The sequence below is a fragment of the Bombina bombina genome, chromosome 3, assembly GCF_027579735.1.
Source record: "Bombina bombina isolate aBomBom1 chromosome 3, aBomBom1.pri, whole genome shotgun sequence".
Lineage (NCBI taxonomy): Eukaryota > Metazoa > Chordata > Amphibia > Anura > Bombinatoridae > Bombina > Bombina bombina.
The window spans coordinates 754,922,740-754,938,736 of NC_069501.1; the positions used below are offsets into that span (position 1 = coordinate 754,922,740).

General features: G+C 35.9%; 1 protein-coding gene across 5 annotated transcripts in view; it reads left to right on the forward strand.

Moving 5' to 3' along the window:
• DMD (dystrophin) overlaps window positions 1-15,997 on the forward strand; it is a 4,487,195-nt gene that overhangs the window by 4,341,843 nt on the left and 129,355 nt on the right. For all 5 annotated transcript variants that reach the window (XM_053707599.1, XM_053707595.1, XM_053707596.1 and 2 more), the window contains one exon: window positions 4,611-4,768. In XM_053707599.1, the coding sequence (XP_053563574.1) occupies window positions 4,611-4,768 (158 nt within the window). The remainder of the gene's footprint in view (window positions 1-4,610; window positions 4,769-15,997) is intronic.

The following is a 15,997-nucleotide window of genomic DNA, read 5'->3' on the forward strand; positions in this document are numbered from 1 at the left end:
ATTAAATAATGCTACAAAATTTTTTAGCAACATTAAATAGGCGGGAAGACTGTATGGTGTGGTCATTAGGCAAGCAAGCTGTCAGCTATGGGTTTAGAACATAAACTGTCCAGGGTGCATGCTAACTGCTGAGGGTATGAGTATGGCAAGCTGCATATTGTGGGCAAAAGATGGCGTAGGAAGGAAATTTGTTTTGGGCTGAGGTGCATAGAGTAAATGCAGTGTATATGAGTCAGAATGTTATAAGTAGCCCGTTGGGACCTGGCATGGATAAGCTTTAGGTGGTATGCTATAGGCATGTGCTGTGGGCTGGTGTGGTAGGCTGGTATGGCTGAGGGGCAAACTTGGCAGTGCTGAGGGGTTGGCTGTGCTGTTCTGAGGAGGCAGAATGCATAGAGCTGAAGAGTAGGCTAGGCTGGGGCACAAAGGCACTATGTACAAAAAGCCAGGGACTGACTGCAGGAGAGTGGGGTTTTTACTGTCAGGAGGCCTGTCACTGAGGGATTCCTTACTGCCGACAAAGATTCTATAGGATGCATGTTAAGTAATCCTAGAAGCTCTGTGTGGTCTTTCCCCCTCTCTTCTGATTGTGAAGCTGGTGTCTGAGTTCTTTTTACTGAGAGATTCCCCTCTTTGCTGACAGAGCATTTTACACTGAGCCTACTGGCATTTCTGTTGGCAGACGAGGGGTATCCCTCAGTTACAGGCACCCGGATTGATTTTTCTAAGCACTCCTGCCTATTTATTATTTTCCATTACTGCCCTCAATGTGTTTGTGCTCAGCCGGTCCTGTTCTAGATAGCTGATGTAGTAGTGTTTGGGGTAAAAGTGAACTGAACACGCAGCATAACTAGGTACTGCGGGATTCCCCCATTTGTCGAAAAAGCATCCTACACTGAGCCACTTATGATCTCTGTCGGAAGAAAAGGGGAATCTCTCAGTGACAACCCCCGGACTGATTTTCTTAGGATTATCTCTGTTACTAGTGCTTCTCTCATTCATACCGAAGACTAAGTGCTGAGGTCCTGGGATAAAACTACTGTGAACACGTAGCAAAGTACTGCGCAGCTCCTGACTATGAAACATTTGTTTCAGTTCTGAGTCATTCCCCTCTTTGCCCAAAGTGCATCCTAATAGGCTGAGCTTTAAATATCCTTAATAAGAGTACTAGGATGCATTGTGGGCAAAGAGGAGAATCCCTCAGAGCAACTGAGACAAACGCTTCATAGTCAGGAGCTGTGGTGGAAGTCAGTACTTACCAACACTTTGCACGCTTCTTCTCATTGACTCTAGCCGTTTCTGCAGCGCTCCACCTTCAAGGTGGTGCTCAGTGTTTACCGCTTCAATACTGTTATTTCTACAAGCTGCCCGACTTCGATAAATTTTACTCGCCAATGGAGAGCAGGCGAGTGAAAATTTTGGCCCTTGTGTGTATATATGTGTGTGTGTGTGTGTGTGTGTGTGTGTGTGTGTGTATATATATATATATATATATGTGTGTGTGTGTGTGTTTGCAATAAAAACATTTTCCTATGTGTGCAGAACATTGGAATGTTAAATATTAAGTGAATACACAGTAAAACACATGAAATACTATTGAATTATTATTTAGACACATATTTAAACATTATATACATTTGAACCCTTATAAATATTTTTTTATGAATATCTGATAAATTTTTATCAGATAATGTTTATATGAGTGTAAGAGTTTTTGAATGTGTTTGTTGTGTTTGGTACAACTTTTAGTTTAGCCCTAACCCTTTGCATGAAGTCTTCAGTCACGCTAACCTGACGTGCACTAAAAGGATAGTACAGTACAAATTAAAATTTCATGATTCAGATAGGGCATGCAATTTTAAACAACTTTATAATTGACTTTTATCATCAAATTTGCTTATTCTCTTGGTATTCTTAGTTGAAAGCTAAACCTAGGTAGACTCATATGCAAAATTCTAATCCCTTGAAGGCCGTCTTTTATATGAATGCATTTGACAGTTTTTCACAGCTAGAGAGCGTTAGTTTGTGTTTCATGTAAATAACATTGTGCTCATGCAGGTTGAGTTATTTAAGAGTCAGCACTAATTGCCAGAAATGCAAGTCTGTCAAAAGATCTGACATAAGGAGGCTGTCTGCAGAGGCTTTTAAACTTGTGATATGGTGGCAAATTAACAAACCCGCGATAGTCTTATATCGCTTGTGCACAAACATAAGCACGCCACTTGTAATCTAGCCCTTTAATGGATATTCTAGGGTATGAGTGGTTAAAAACATTTATAAAATTCCATTCCAAACAACAAGCATTACAGCTCCCAAGCAGGTAACCAAGTGTGTCAGCCGCATGTTCTTGCTATTTAATAGAGGGTTTCCTACTCAGAATGCTTGCTTCTATAAAGCTAGACTGCTTAATCCCTTTGCGAGGTTGAAACATGCAATTTTTGGTCAGTAATGAAAATAATTACTATTGGAATGTCCCTTTAAACGTACTTTTGAAGAGACTTTTATAATAGTTACAGCCTACCTAAGTTATCTAAATATTTAAAAGTTTTACACATTCCCTCTTGACCAGTGGAGACTGTGTAATGTAGATGGTATATGCAACATAAATCCAATTACAAGTACAAATCAGTCTGTAGTGTGTATTTTAAGGAATCCATCACTTGGATAATTGGATCCTTCTGTACAATCACCAAAGTCTGATAAAGCTGAAAAATGTGTCTGCAGAAGTCAAACCCCAGATACTCAGACGTTTAAATTGTCTTATTATAGTCTACAAGACAATACAGATTTAAATAACAAGTAACATTACCTCAATGAGATTTTCCTTTTTTTTTTATTTTTTTTTATTTTATAACTTGTCTTATCAAAGGGGAAAAAAAAAGTTACAAACTTTTTGATTATTACACAAAAATATACAATCTGTAGTACAAGCACTGCTAAAACATGGTTGTTGTGGTCATATACCACGTCTTGCGCATACGCTTCATAACCAAAATAAACTGCAGTGGCGTCACTAGGGTTGGTGTCACCCGGTGCAGTAAGTTATGGTGTCACCCCCCCAGGAAGCAGATACACACAAAAACACAGGCACACACACATACAAACACTCAGACACACAAAATTCACATACAGACACTCAGAAACACACTCAGACACACACAAAAACACACACAAAAACACACACAAAAACACACACACAAAAACACTGAGACACACACACACAAAAACACTGAGACACACACACACAAAAACACTGAGACACACACACACAAAAACTCAGACACACACATACAAAATATGTAAACTGCACTGCATTAATTATAAAGCTCATGCCTAGAGCTGCTCCCTGGCTCAGCAGAGCATCAAATGAACGATAAACAGAGCACTCTAAAATAATTTACTGAAGCAAAGGTTTAGGCACGGAAACTTTGAAAATTCTGCTCTCTGACTGTTCCAAGTCTGTCAGTGCACAGCCCCGGGCCGCATGCCTACCGCTTCTTATGGCCAATCACCTCTGCACTCTGCCCACCCCCAGACCCCCGCCCACCCTCCCCTCCTACCTCTTCAGTGTGCACTTAGTGTACCGTAACCATACTGGTCTGGTGGGCATCATACGTGGCTCCTTCACTTTAGAGACAGTGTCAAACAGTCATGCGGTCAGGTGCCAGGCATCCCCCTCACGATTTCCCGGTTCCCGTTTAAAGAGACAGCACAGCAGTGAGTGACTCCACTGCTCCACATGTCACTGAGCAGTGAGCACAGATAGGCAGCAGGTTTAGGCTAGCAGCGCAACTTCGCAAGCAAAAGCAGCCGGGAAAATTATTTGTTGAAATTGCAGTGCTGGCTCAAGGGGCAGCAAAATTAAGTGTCTACAACTTCCCCAGTCCTACTAATGTTGACAAATGCCGGCCCCTCTAATAAATAAAAATCTATGCATCTCTACATTGTATTTCATTGAATTTCAATAAAATGTAAAAAATAAAAAAATAAAAAAATTTTTTTGTGGTGTCACCCCCTGGAGGTTGTCACCCAGGTGCAGTCCGCACCCCCCTAGTGACGCCACAGCTACATACTTGTGTGATATTTGTTTTACAAATTACGTATAGGGTTGCCACATGGCTGGAATTTTTAAGGTTCAGGTCAAAGTTGAAAATTAAAGATGAAACATAGAAATAGATATGCTATAATGGTCAAACTTCTAAGTGTGATGGAACCTAATTATAAGCACATAATCATTTCAAATCAGTCCTAGTAGCTTTATTTCCTGATTTATGCTGTATAATTATTCAGGTAAATCTATGCTAATGAGCTTCGCCAATATTTTTTTTCCAGAAAAGGTGTCAACCCTAATTACAAATTTTCAACATGCTGCTGAATCAAGACGAAAGTCAAGAATGTTTTATTTTTCAACACAAACCATGCATATTATTCTAATCCTAATATATATAGTCATGCAACCTTTATGAGAATTAGATGGGCATAAAAAAAGTTGTAATATTAAATGTTAAATTTTGCATAGTAAAATATCCTACAGTATTTTTGAGCAATATTTTGAGCATACAAAAGATTTTTTAGTTACCAACGAGTTTTCTTTCTTCTTTCATTTTTAGACCTTTTCAAACAGGTAGCAAGCTCTGCTGGTTTCTGTGATCAGAGAAGGCTGGGCCTTCTTCTACACGATGCCATTCAGATCCCACGGCAGCTTGGTGAGGTGGCCTCTTTTGGTGGCAGTAATATAGAACCCAGTGTACGGAGCTGCTTTCAGTATGTAAGTATTATTATATTTATTTTTTTGTGTTACTTTAACATTTTTGCATAAGATTAGTTAAAAGGAAATAAATAAACTTTAAATTCTTCCTGAAGTTTGTTCCTAGAATTTTCTCATTAGAGGTCACTAATCTCTTTATTGGCGCTGCATTCTGGGAGTTTTTTTTTCTTTTCTTTTTACTGATTACATGTATAGCTCCATAACAACAGGGTTTCCAGCAAGCTAAGCTTCTTAAATATAAAAGGGCTTTAAAGATTTGTTTATGATGGATATAGAATATCTAATGCGTAATGCTTTCCTGATTAAATATGTGAATGTACATCTTTTGTCTAGTCAGTCATATTAGAAAGTAGAAAACCTCTATCTACATAATAAGTTAATGTAAAAACAAAACATCAACGCTTATTTGTCGCACGGCTGAATGTGTGCTAATTAATTATGAGGATTTGTACTATTTGCTTAAAACCCTACAATGTAAAATAATTCCTAACTAGTGCTCTGTGAGCTAAGTTTTTGTTTGTTGAAATGCTGGGATTTAAAGGGACAGTTAACTCAAACTCAAAAATGTTCTGCCCTTTAATTTGTTCCCAATGATCCACTTTACCTACTGGAATGTACTAGATTGTTTAAGTTGAAAGTATTTCCTTTGCCCTTATATTGGCATTTGAAATAGTTGATTTAGCCTGTGGTATCCCCACCTATTATGAAAGTTTCTGGCTTTAGGTCCAAGCTATAGATAAGCTGTGTAAACAGAGCTAGCAAAATAAATTACACTCCCAATGGGTATAGAAGAGATAAGATAATAAAATGTTAATTTTCCATTGTTCTCTCCAAGTATTGGTCTTTGGTTTATGGACAAATATAAGATAAAGAGGCATGTATATGTACACAATGTGATAAAATAATGAGATCTGATTATACCTACCAGTTCAACCCATTTTATTAGGTTGTGGTTTCAAAACACAAAATCAGTTATTTTATTTAAACAAACAAACCTTATAAAGCCACTCCCCCCCCCCCCTTTGGCTGCTTGTAACATACATAATAGAAAATGCACTGTTACTTCTTTTTGGGCTATATTCTAATGCATAGAGGCACAGGAGGCCCTTTAAATGTATCTGGCACTCATGGTACTTTAGCTCCCAGTAGTGCATTGTTGCTCCTTCTAAGAAGGATACCAAAAGAATGAAACAAATTTGGTAATAGAAGTAAAGTGGGAAGTTGTTTAAGACTGTATCTTCTATCTGAATCACAAAAGAAACCTTTTAAATTGCATGTCCCTTTAATTAGTGAAAATAAAAGAATATTGCAATATACAGTTTATTTTATTATGTCTGCTTTTGCTGTAAAATACTTCTGAACATTGTGTTTGTTCCACTCTTCCCGATAGACTGGATAGCACACTGTATCTTACATTTTCTGACCCAGCCACATGCTTCACAGTAATTTCCTAGATCAGTGCAGGAGCTGAAATTAACATACTCAAGGTTTTAAAGGGGTTGATACCTTGACTACAATTGATTGCCAAGCCCTACATATTGTTAAATTAATTTGAGTTGCAGATTTTGTGCAGGGCATAATTACTGATATTTTCTGTGCATATACATTAATTATTTTAATGTCAGTTAACCATCTCACTCTATATAGTATCAGAACCACAACAGTTTTCTAATTGGAAGGACCCTTGGGTCCATCTAGGGATTATTTGTTTTACCTCCTAAATGTTTGTGTCTAAATCCCAGAGGTGTCCCTTTATAAAGGAACTGCTTGCTGTTCCAAGATGTGTAGATCAAGGTACAGTAGACACCTTGTAATTACAAGACTTTTCTGTTGTCTTGCTATATAATAATATAGCAGCAAAGTCAAAACATTTTTTAAACAACTTAATATCTTGCTTACAGTCTTTCCGTAGCCAAACTCCACCCACCACTTGCCTTATTTGGAGGAGCAATCTGGGTTTGTAACTCCAGACAAGGCTAGTCAAGTTCTTAAAGGGACCATCTATTCGAAAATTTTGCATAGATAATCCCTTTATGACTCATTTGCCAGTTTTTTACAACCAACACTTTTATAATAATACACTTTTTACCTCTGATTACCTTGTATCTAAACCTTTGCAGACTGTCCCTTATCTCCATTCTTTTGACAGACATGCATTTTAATAAATCAGTTCTGAATCATCAATAACTCCACGTTAGTGAGCACAATGTTATCTATATTGCAACCATGAACTAGCTCTGTCTAGCTGTGAAAAGCTAATAAAATGCACTGAGATAAGAGACAGCCTTCAAGGGATTAGAAATTAGCATATGAGCCTACCTAGGTTAATCTTTCAACAAAGAATATTAAGCGTACAAAGCAAATTTGATAAAAATAAAGGGAAAGTTGTTTCAAATTGCATGCTCTATCTGAATCATGAAAGGTTAATTTTGACTTGACTGTCCCTTTAACATATAGTAATTACATATGTATTACATAACTGCTAATATCTGCTTGGTAATAATACTTCAGAAGTGGCGTTTATCTGGAACCTGTGGGAATAAAAGTTTTATGTACACTTATTACACATCAATATGGTGAACAGTTCAGTATATACTGTGAGATTTTATTATACAATGTTTAGTTATGTGTAGTAAAATTAACTTGCGATATACACTTTTATGTTTTTTTGCCCCTTTTCAAGTAATTTTATTTTGCAGAACTTAAAACAATGCTGTCTTCTCAAAGCTAACCCTGCTACATATATAACCAAAATGGCATTAACAACTGCAACACAATTCACTTTATACCTTATACTCTTCTTTTGCAAACATTGTTTATATAAAAGTATAGATAGATGTTTCAAGGAATAGACACACCAAAATTTCCTAACTCTGCAAGACAAAAAAGGAGATCTATTATTGAGAATATGCTGGACACATCTACTTTAGAATTCTGAATATTTTGTTAGCTTTTTTTTATTAAGCAAGAACAGACCTTAGCTAAAGGAATACAGTAGAATGCAAAACAAATCCCTCTCTTCTAGAGAATATAATACAGACTCAATTTTTAGCAGTGACCTAGGGCAAGCTATTTTATCTCACCGTGCCTCAGTTTACTAAAGTGTAATTGGGTGAGTAGTAATAACTGTAATAAGAACATTGCTTCATCCCAAGTCCTCCTTCCCATCAGATGTTGCTGCTCAGTGTAAATGTTTGCCTGCATAGATATATATATATATATTCTAAAGTGCTTCTCTTACAAAAGTCACAGAAGTAAAATACAAATCAGCTGCTCGAACAGAGGTTAGGTTACCTTATTAAATACATCAGGAGCTGGTTTAGCTGTGAATGTCTTGGTGGAAAGAATAATATAATTAAAAGTGGGGCTGGTGTTCAGCTTCACTGTGGTTTCCTGCTCTAATCTGCAATCAGATAACTATTAGTGTACAGCTTCATCAATAATCATTCAGAAACGTTAGGACAGATTGAGATATTACTTATCATGTGAAAAAAAAAGGGCAATGAACTTACCCCTTGTGCGTGAAAGATTTATTTATTTATAAAATATTTTACCAGGAAGGATACATTGAGATTTCTCTCGTTTTCAAGTATGTCCTGGGTCCACAAAACATTGGATTGATACAATAGGAATTAGATATTTAGTAGCTTCTGTTTTTTTAAATATTTCCAGGTCCAGAAATACTTTCAAAACTATCCTTTTTTTTTTGGGGGGGGGGGGGGTCACATAAAATAAGAATAATTAGTCATGTCCTAATTCCTAATGCTTTATTACTCTGGAACATCTGTTGCCAAAAAAACCTTTGTAGAATCCTAAAAAACTTCAAAACAAAATTAGACAGGTGCATATATTTGGGCACCCCAACAGAAATATTGCATCAATATTTAGTATAGAGCCTCCTTTAGCAGAAATAACAGCCCCTAGACGCTTCCTATAGCCTGTAATGAGTGTCTGGATTCTGGATTAAGGTATTTTGGACCATTCCTCCTCGCAAAACATCTCCAGTTCAGTTAGATTTGATCGTTGCCGAGCATGGACAGCCCGTTTTAAATCGCCCCACAGATTTTCAATGATATTCAGGTCTGGGGACTGGGATGGCCATTCCAGAACATTGTACTTGTTCATCTGCATAAATGCCAGAGTAGATTGCGAGCATTGTTTTGGGTCATTTTCTTGTTGAAATATCCAGCCCCCACGTAACTTCAACTTTGTGACTGATCCCTCAACATTATTCTTAAGTATCTGCTGATATTGAGTGGAATCCAAGCGACCCTCAACTTTAACAAGATTCCCAGTACCGGAACTGGCCACACAGCCTCACAGCATGATGTGGAACATCCACCAAATTTTACTGTGGCAAGCAAGTGTTTGTCTTGGAACACTGTGTTATTTTGCCGCCATGCATAACGCCCCTTGTTATGATCAAATAACTAAATCTTTGTTTAATCAGTCCACAGCACCTTCTTCCAAAATGAAGCTGTCTTGTCCAAATGTGCGTTTGCATACCTCAAGCGACTGTGGCGTGTGTGCAGAAAAGGCTTCTTCTGCATCACTCTCCCATACAGCTTCTCCTTGTGCAAAGTGCGCTGAATTGTTGAACGATGCAGTGACACCATCTGCAGCAAGATGATGTTGTAGGTCTTTGGAGGTGGTCTGTGGGCTTTTTTTGACTGTTCTCACCATCCTTTGCCTTTCCGATATTTTAATTCTGGCCTTAACAAGAACTGTGCCTGTGGTCTTCCATTTCCTTACTATGTTCCTCACAGTGGACATCTCTGTGTTAGCTTTTTGTAGCCTTCCCCTAAACCATAATGTTGAGCAACCTTTGTTTTTAGGTCATTTGAGAGTTGTTTTGAGGCCCCCATGTTGCCACTCTTCAGAGGAGAGTCAAAGAGAACAACAACTTTCAATTGGCCACCTTAAATACCTTTTCTCATGATTGGATACACCTGTCTATGAAGTTCAAGGCTTAATGGGCTCACCAAACTAATTGCGTGTTCCATTTAATCAGTGCTAGGTAGTTACAGGTATTTAAATCAAGAAAATTACAAGGGTGCCCAAATATATGCATCTGTCTAATTTTGTTTTGATGCATTTTGCACATTTTCTGTTTATCTATGCAAAATATTTGAATAGACGGTCCTTTTAAGTTCTTCATTAGCCAAGTCTGGAGTTACAAGCCCAGATTGCTCCTCCAAATAAGACAAGTGGTGTGTGGAGTTTTGCTACGGAAAGACTGTAAACAAGTAAGCTGTGTCCTCCAGTTATTTGATAGATCAAAATGAAATTGCTGATCCAAACACCAAATTATTTATAAATTAAAATCATGGAAATTTTGCATACAACTGTGTATATGTGTGCGCGTGTGTATGTATGTATGTGTGTGTGTATGTATGTGTGTATATATATATATATATATATATATATATATACACAGTAAAGGAAGGCACTCACTGGTCTTTTTCTTCAAAATAACTTTAATAATCGTGACGTTTCGGGGACACACTCCCCTTCCTCAGTGTGTCCCCGAAACGTCACGATTATTAAAGTTATTTTGAAGAAAAAGACCAGTGAGTGCCTTCCTTTACTGTGCATATTTATCTGCTGGCACCCTGGCATCAAGTTTGGAAAGTGAGAGTGCTCTCTCTCTCTCTCTCTCTCTCTCTCTCTCTATATATATATATATATATATATATATATATATATATATATATATATATATATATATATATATAATATGTTTCCCTGGCGTACTAGAGGTAAAATGAAAATGAGAAGGTAAATTGGTGTAAAATGTCACATGCCAATATTGAATTGCACCAATGTGATCTTCTTAATAAAGATAAACTGGCGGCAACATCTAGTCTAATTTTCTTGCATTAACATATTCTATGAAAAAGGATGTTTGATGATGTGTTTTTTTAATTATTTGTTTAATGGTGTTGAGCTATAAATGTTGTCTTTGGTATACGAAGGAAATAATATCTCTCAACTTGTTGTTTTTCCACATGTATTGATAGCTCTAAAGATTTGTATTCCTTAGTGCGAGTGCTTGGTATCCTTTGAAAGCAGGGCATGATTTGTGTAGGTACTTTACAGAGAAAACAACAACTGGTAACTGCAGTAAGTGCAGCTGTGAAATGGATCAACGGCAAGATAGCTAATCAATTTTTAAATGATGTGCTCTTTAAAAAAACAAACAATTGCTGTTGTATTTTTAATCTGCACCTTTTAGATTTCCCCAGCATTGATATCTGATCATGCACAGCTGCTGATTGGTGCATACACATTGTGCTTTTGTGTGTAACATGCAAGTACAAGCAAATAAAGACTGTCTGCACTCCAGGATAACCATGAAAAAACTGCACAATGTGCAGATCTTGAGAGTTAAAATAAATACAAATAAAGACACAAACAGCTTTATTTGACAACAGTTTTATTTGACGATTGGTTAAAATAGTGTACTGGGGCTTTACAGCTTAATAATCAAAAGTATGTCCCTCAAGGCAAATTAATGATTCAGAAACAAGGTTAAGATTTAATGATGCCTATAAGTTATTCCCTGTGATTATACAAGAAAATGTTCCATGTAATCAAAAATGAGGCCAGAATATAGTAAAGAAAAATGAGGCCAGAATAAAGAAAGAAAGGAAGGCTATAGGGGAATAACACAAAAATAATGTTTAAATCCCCACATTCATATTAAATAAAATGTTGTTTTGATTCTTCTGACAAACTTTAAATCTACTTTAATTTTATTATAGGGAGCTTAATCCATCAGTTTACCGCAGCAGTTATTCTTTTTTTTTTAAATTGACACAAATTAAGTCCACAGCATTTCCTCAGTGAATTATTAGTAGACTATAATTAATTAGTAATATGTTTTAAATACATCTGACTTAACTTCATTACCATTTTCTAATGTTGCTGGGTTTCTGTTGTTTTCACTATACTGTATGGTCCTCAAAAGGTTAATGACCATTAAAGGGACACTAAACCCTCTGAGATTATTATATTTAAGCTTATTTCAAACTGTCCCTAATTGGACTCATCTGGGGAGGTAAGGTCAGGCGAATAGGTTACAACATGGCAGTGATAGTTACTATATAGAAACTTTACACATGTATTAAACATTTAAACAAGTAATTTAACTTTAAAAAATATTTCTGCATATTATGGTACTTCTTGCTTTGAATACATCATTTTTTTGTGTTTAATGTCCCTATCTATTTTTTTTAATTTACTGGCAAAGCAATACAGTGAGCGTCGGGTTATTCCATCCTTAAAATTTCAAAGACGGCAGTTTATAGGAACAAGGTCAAGCAGCAGACATTGAGGACAATAAGGCAACAAATAAAAGGGTGCGCTAAATGAAGCTGCTATAACTATATATAACTGATATATGATGTGCAATTATGCAATATATACAAAATGATAAAGGGGTAAACACATTTATTAAAACAACTAACACAGAATAATATAATATACCACCAATGGTTTAAAAATGTATATAATACTCAAGTGCCATAAAAACTATAAAAAGATGATAAAAAATTGTTGACAGAACGATCATCATTCAAAAGTCCCAAGTTGCTGAATAGATTTAAATGAACCAATGCATGTCCTCAAAGAAGGGTGTGGGTTGTAAACAGTGGACCGCAAGCAGTTTGCATCGCATACACTCTAAAGGACACTCTTCGGTATCAAAGGACTCAACCGGAATACAAAACCTCTTTCACTGTGTATTTCTCAGCTTCCTGCAGGCTGCTATAAGTTGGCGTTAGACCCTCCAACTCAGCAAAAAAACTATTCCATCCACCACGGGCAGTGCCGTATTGCGTTCTGGGTCACGTGGTACTGCTCTAGCCAATCGGGAAATCTTATTACCAGAGTTGCGAGTAAAGGACTTTCAGTGTATTCAAACTTGCAAAAAACTCACTGCATGTCCACTGTGAATAATCCAAATAGCTTACATAGAGCTCTGTGATAATGTGCTAAGTTACAACACGGCTGCAGTTGTTCCATCAAGAGTTTCATCTGATACAGCCATTTTCAAGATGTGCCTGTGTTGCACATTCACCCTTTGTATTCATGTTTCTTTGATTGGTTATCCTCCCACTTTGAGACTATAAAGGCACAGATTCAGTCCAGTCTTTAATCATGGCATTTGTGATTAAAGACTGGACTGAATCATGCATTATATTTGATCAGAAAAAGGAAATAACATCAGTAGAAAACATATAATATATACAAACTTGATAATAATGATTATTAAAAATCTAAAACCCAAATTGAAATAACTAAAGTTAAATTAAATTATTGCACAAATAATATGTGAAATATATGTGAATAAATATACATTTTATGGAATCTGTTTGGAAAAATATGTAATAATGTACATAAACTTATATATGTTGACTTTTTTGTCTTTTATTTAGCATGTGAAATAATCCAGGATATATATATATATATATATATATATATATATATATATATATATACACATACATACATACATACATACATACATACATACATACATATATATATATATATATATATATATATATATATATATATATATATATATATATATATATAAAAGAATTCAAATAATTAGTTATATTCATGTGTGTGAAATAAACTAAATGATTAAATAGTGATAATGTGATTCTTAGTCTTCTTTCATAGATGGATTATTCCATAATGGAATTAAGATCTAATTCAACATTTAAACATAATGGTTCTAAAGTTTTGAAAAGAAAAATTAATCTGTATCTGATGTTTGTGTTTTGTTTTTTTTAACAGTTCAGCTCTATCCTTGGCTATCTTAATAAGTACTTTGTCATAGCCTCTTTGTTGAAATTTTGTTTCTAGGTGTTTGGCTTGTTCATCAAAGTCCTCTATCCTGGAGCAATTTTTTCTAATTCTTGTAAATTGATTGTTAGGTATATTGTCTACCCATTCTTTAAATTGCAGCTCTTACTGTGTATATAGTTGTTTGAATCTACTGTCTTAAAGTGTGTTTGAGTATAAATAACTCGGTCCACAATCTCAATATCAAGATAACTTAAAAAGACAGTCAACAACAGAAGTTTTGTTTTTTTAAAAGATAGATTATCCCTTTATTACTCATTCCCTAGTTTTGCATAACCAACACAGTTATAATAATACACATTTTACCTATGTAATTACCTTGTATCTAAGCCTCTGCAGACTGCCCCCTTATTTCAGTTCATTTGACAGACTTGCACTTTAGCCAATCAGTGCTCACTTCTCAGTAAATTCACTTGCGTGAGCTCAATGTTCTCTATGTGAAACACATGAACTAATGCCCTCTAGTGGTGAAAACTGGCAATGCTTTCAGATTAGAGGCAGCCTTCAAGATCAAAGAATTAGCATATGAACCTCCTAGGTTTAGCTTTCAACTAAGAATTCCAAGAGAACAAAGAAAAATCAGCGATAAATGTAAATTGGAAAGTTGTTTAAATCTACATGCCCTATTTGAATCATTAAAGTTTTTTTGGACTTGACTGTCCCTTTAAATTATGTTTGCTCTGTTCATATGTAAAACAGACCAAAATTACTATCTCTTAGATCTTCGATAAAAATTTCAAATAATTCTGAATCACCTCTCCAGATGATAAAAAATATCATCAATGAATCTGCGATAGAGCACCAAGTTTGCCTCCCAAGCTTTGCCATATACAACCTTGGCCTCAAAGTTGGTGCTCATTACCGTGCCCTGAATGTGTAGAAAGAGCTGGTAACAATGACAAAAACATTGTTTTCTAAGATAAATCTTATACAGGACTTAATAAAATCCACCTTTTCTATACGCATATCACCTCCTCTTTTTAGATGGTAATCTATAGCTTCAAGGCCTAATTTGTGTTGTATGCTTGTATAAAGAGAGTATACATTACACGTAATTAGTGTATAATCCTCTTTCCAAGCTATAGTCTGTAAAATGTTTAAAAAATTTGTAGAATCTTTAAGATATGAAGGTAACTTTACTACACAAACTTTACCCCTTTATCATTTTGTATATATTGCATATTATACACATTGCACATCATATATCAGTTCTTTTGATACCTCTGCTAGCAGCCTTTTTTAGCGCACCCTTTTATTTGTTGCCATATTCATTATCTTTAGAGTATTTTGAGATTTTACTCTTTTAGGGTTGCATTGCTATAGTGCTTACAGGTTTTTACTTGCCTATATTGGGGACAATAAAGCTGGCCGGCAGTGGGAAAAACGACTCTCCACTCTCCGGGATGACCGCCAACTTATTTGAATGTCACTCAACAACCGTAGAACGACATCAAGTGACTTAAAAAAAAGATTTGCAAATGGCTGTTGGGGTGAAGTGCATGGCGAGGACGATTCGAAACTGGCTCCTAGAGACTGGATTGAAGACAAAAAAACAAAAAACCTTCAATGAGAAGCAAAAAAGAGCCAGACTGAGGTTTGCAAACAAACATAAGGAATTTCTCTGAGTCCAATTTTCATCACCTTTTCATTTATTTGGATCGACGATATACTCTCATATTCCATTACCTCTACTGATAACTGTTTCAGTACTGGTTTGGCTATCTGCTATATGTGGATGGGTGTCTTTCGGTAAGTAGGTTTTCATTACTTAAGACACTCTCAGCTATGGTTTGACACTTTATGCATTAATATAAAGTTCTAAATATATGTATTGTACTTATATTTGCCATGAGTCAGCTTTATGTATATTTCCTTTTGCAGACTATCAGTTTCATATTTGGGGCGAAAAAAAACATATTTAGGAAATATTTTTCTTACCTGGGGTTTAGTCTTTTTTTCAAATTGACTGCTTTTTTTCATTAAATTTCGCGGGCAAAATTAGGCTCGCAAGGGCGTAAAATGCCAAAGTTTATTGCATCATTCTTGCCGCGAGAATTTTTTTGGCGCGAAGGTACGTCCGATGATGCAAATTTGTAATTTCCGGCGTCTTAGTTGACGCCGAGTTCTTTGCACAAGGTTGTGTCATTTCCGGATGTTGTTGGTGCCAAACAATTTTCAGTTGCGTTGTGCGTCATACTTGGCGACAAATAATTTAATTATTTAAAAACCCCATTCCTATATGCCTCTTGCCTTTTTCTATGTCAGAGGGCTATGCTGTTTGCATTTTTTTCCCATTCCTGAAACTGCCATATAAGGAAATTGATAATTTTGCTTTATATGTTGTTTCTTCTC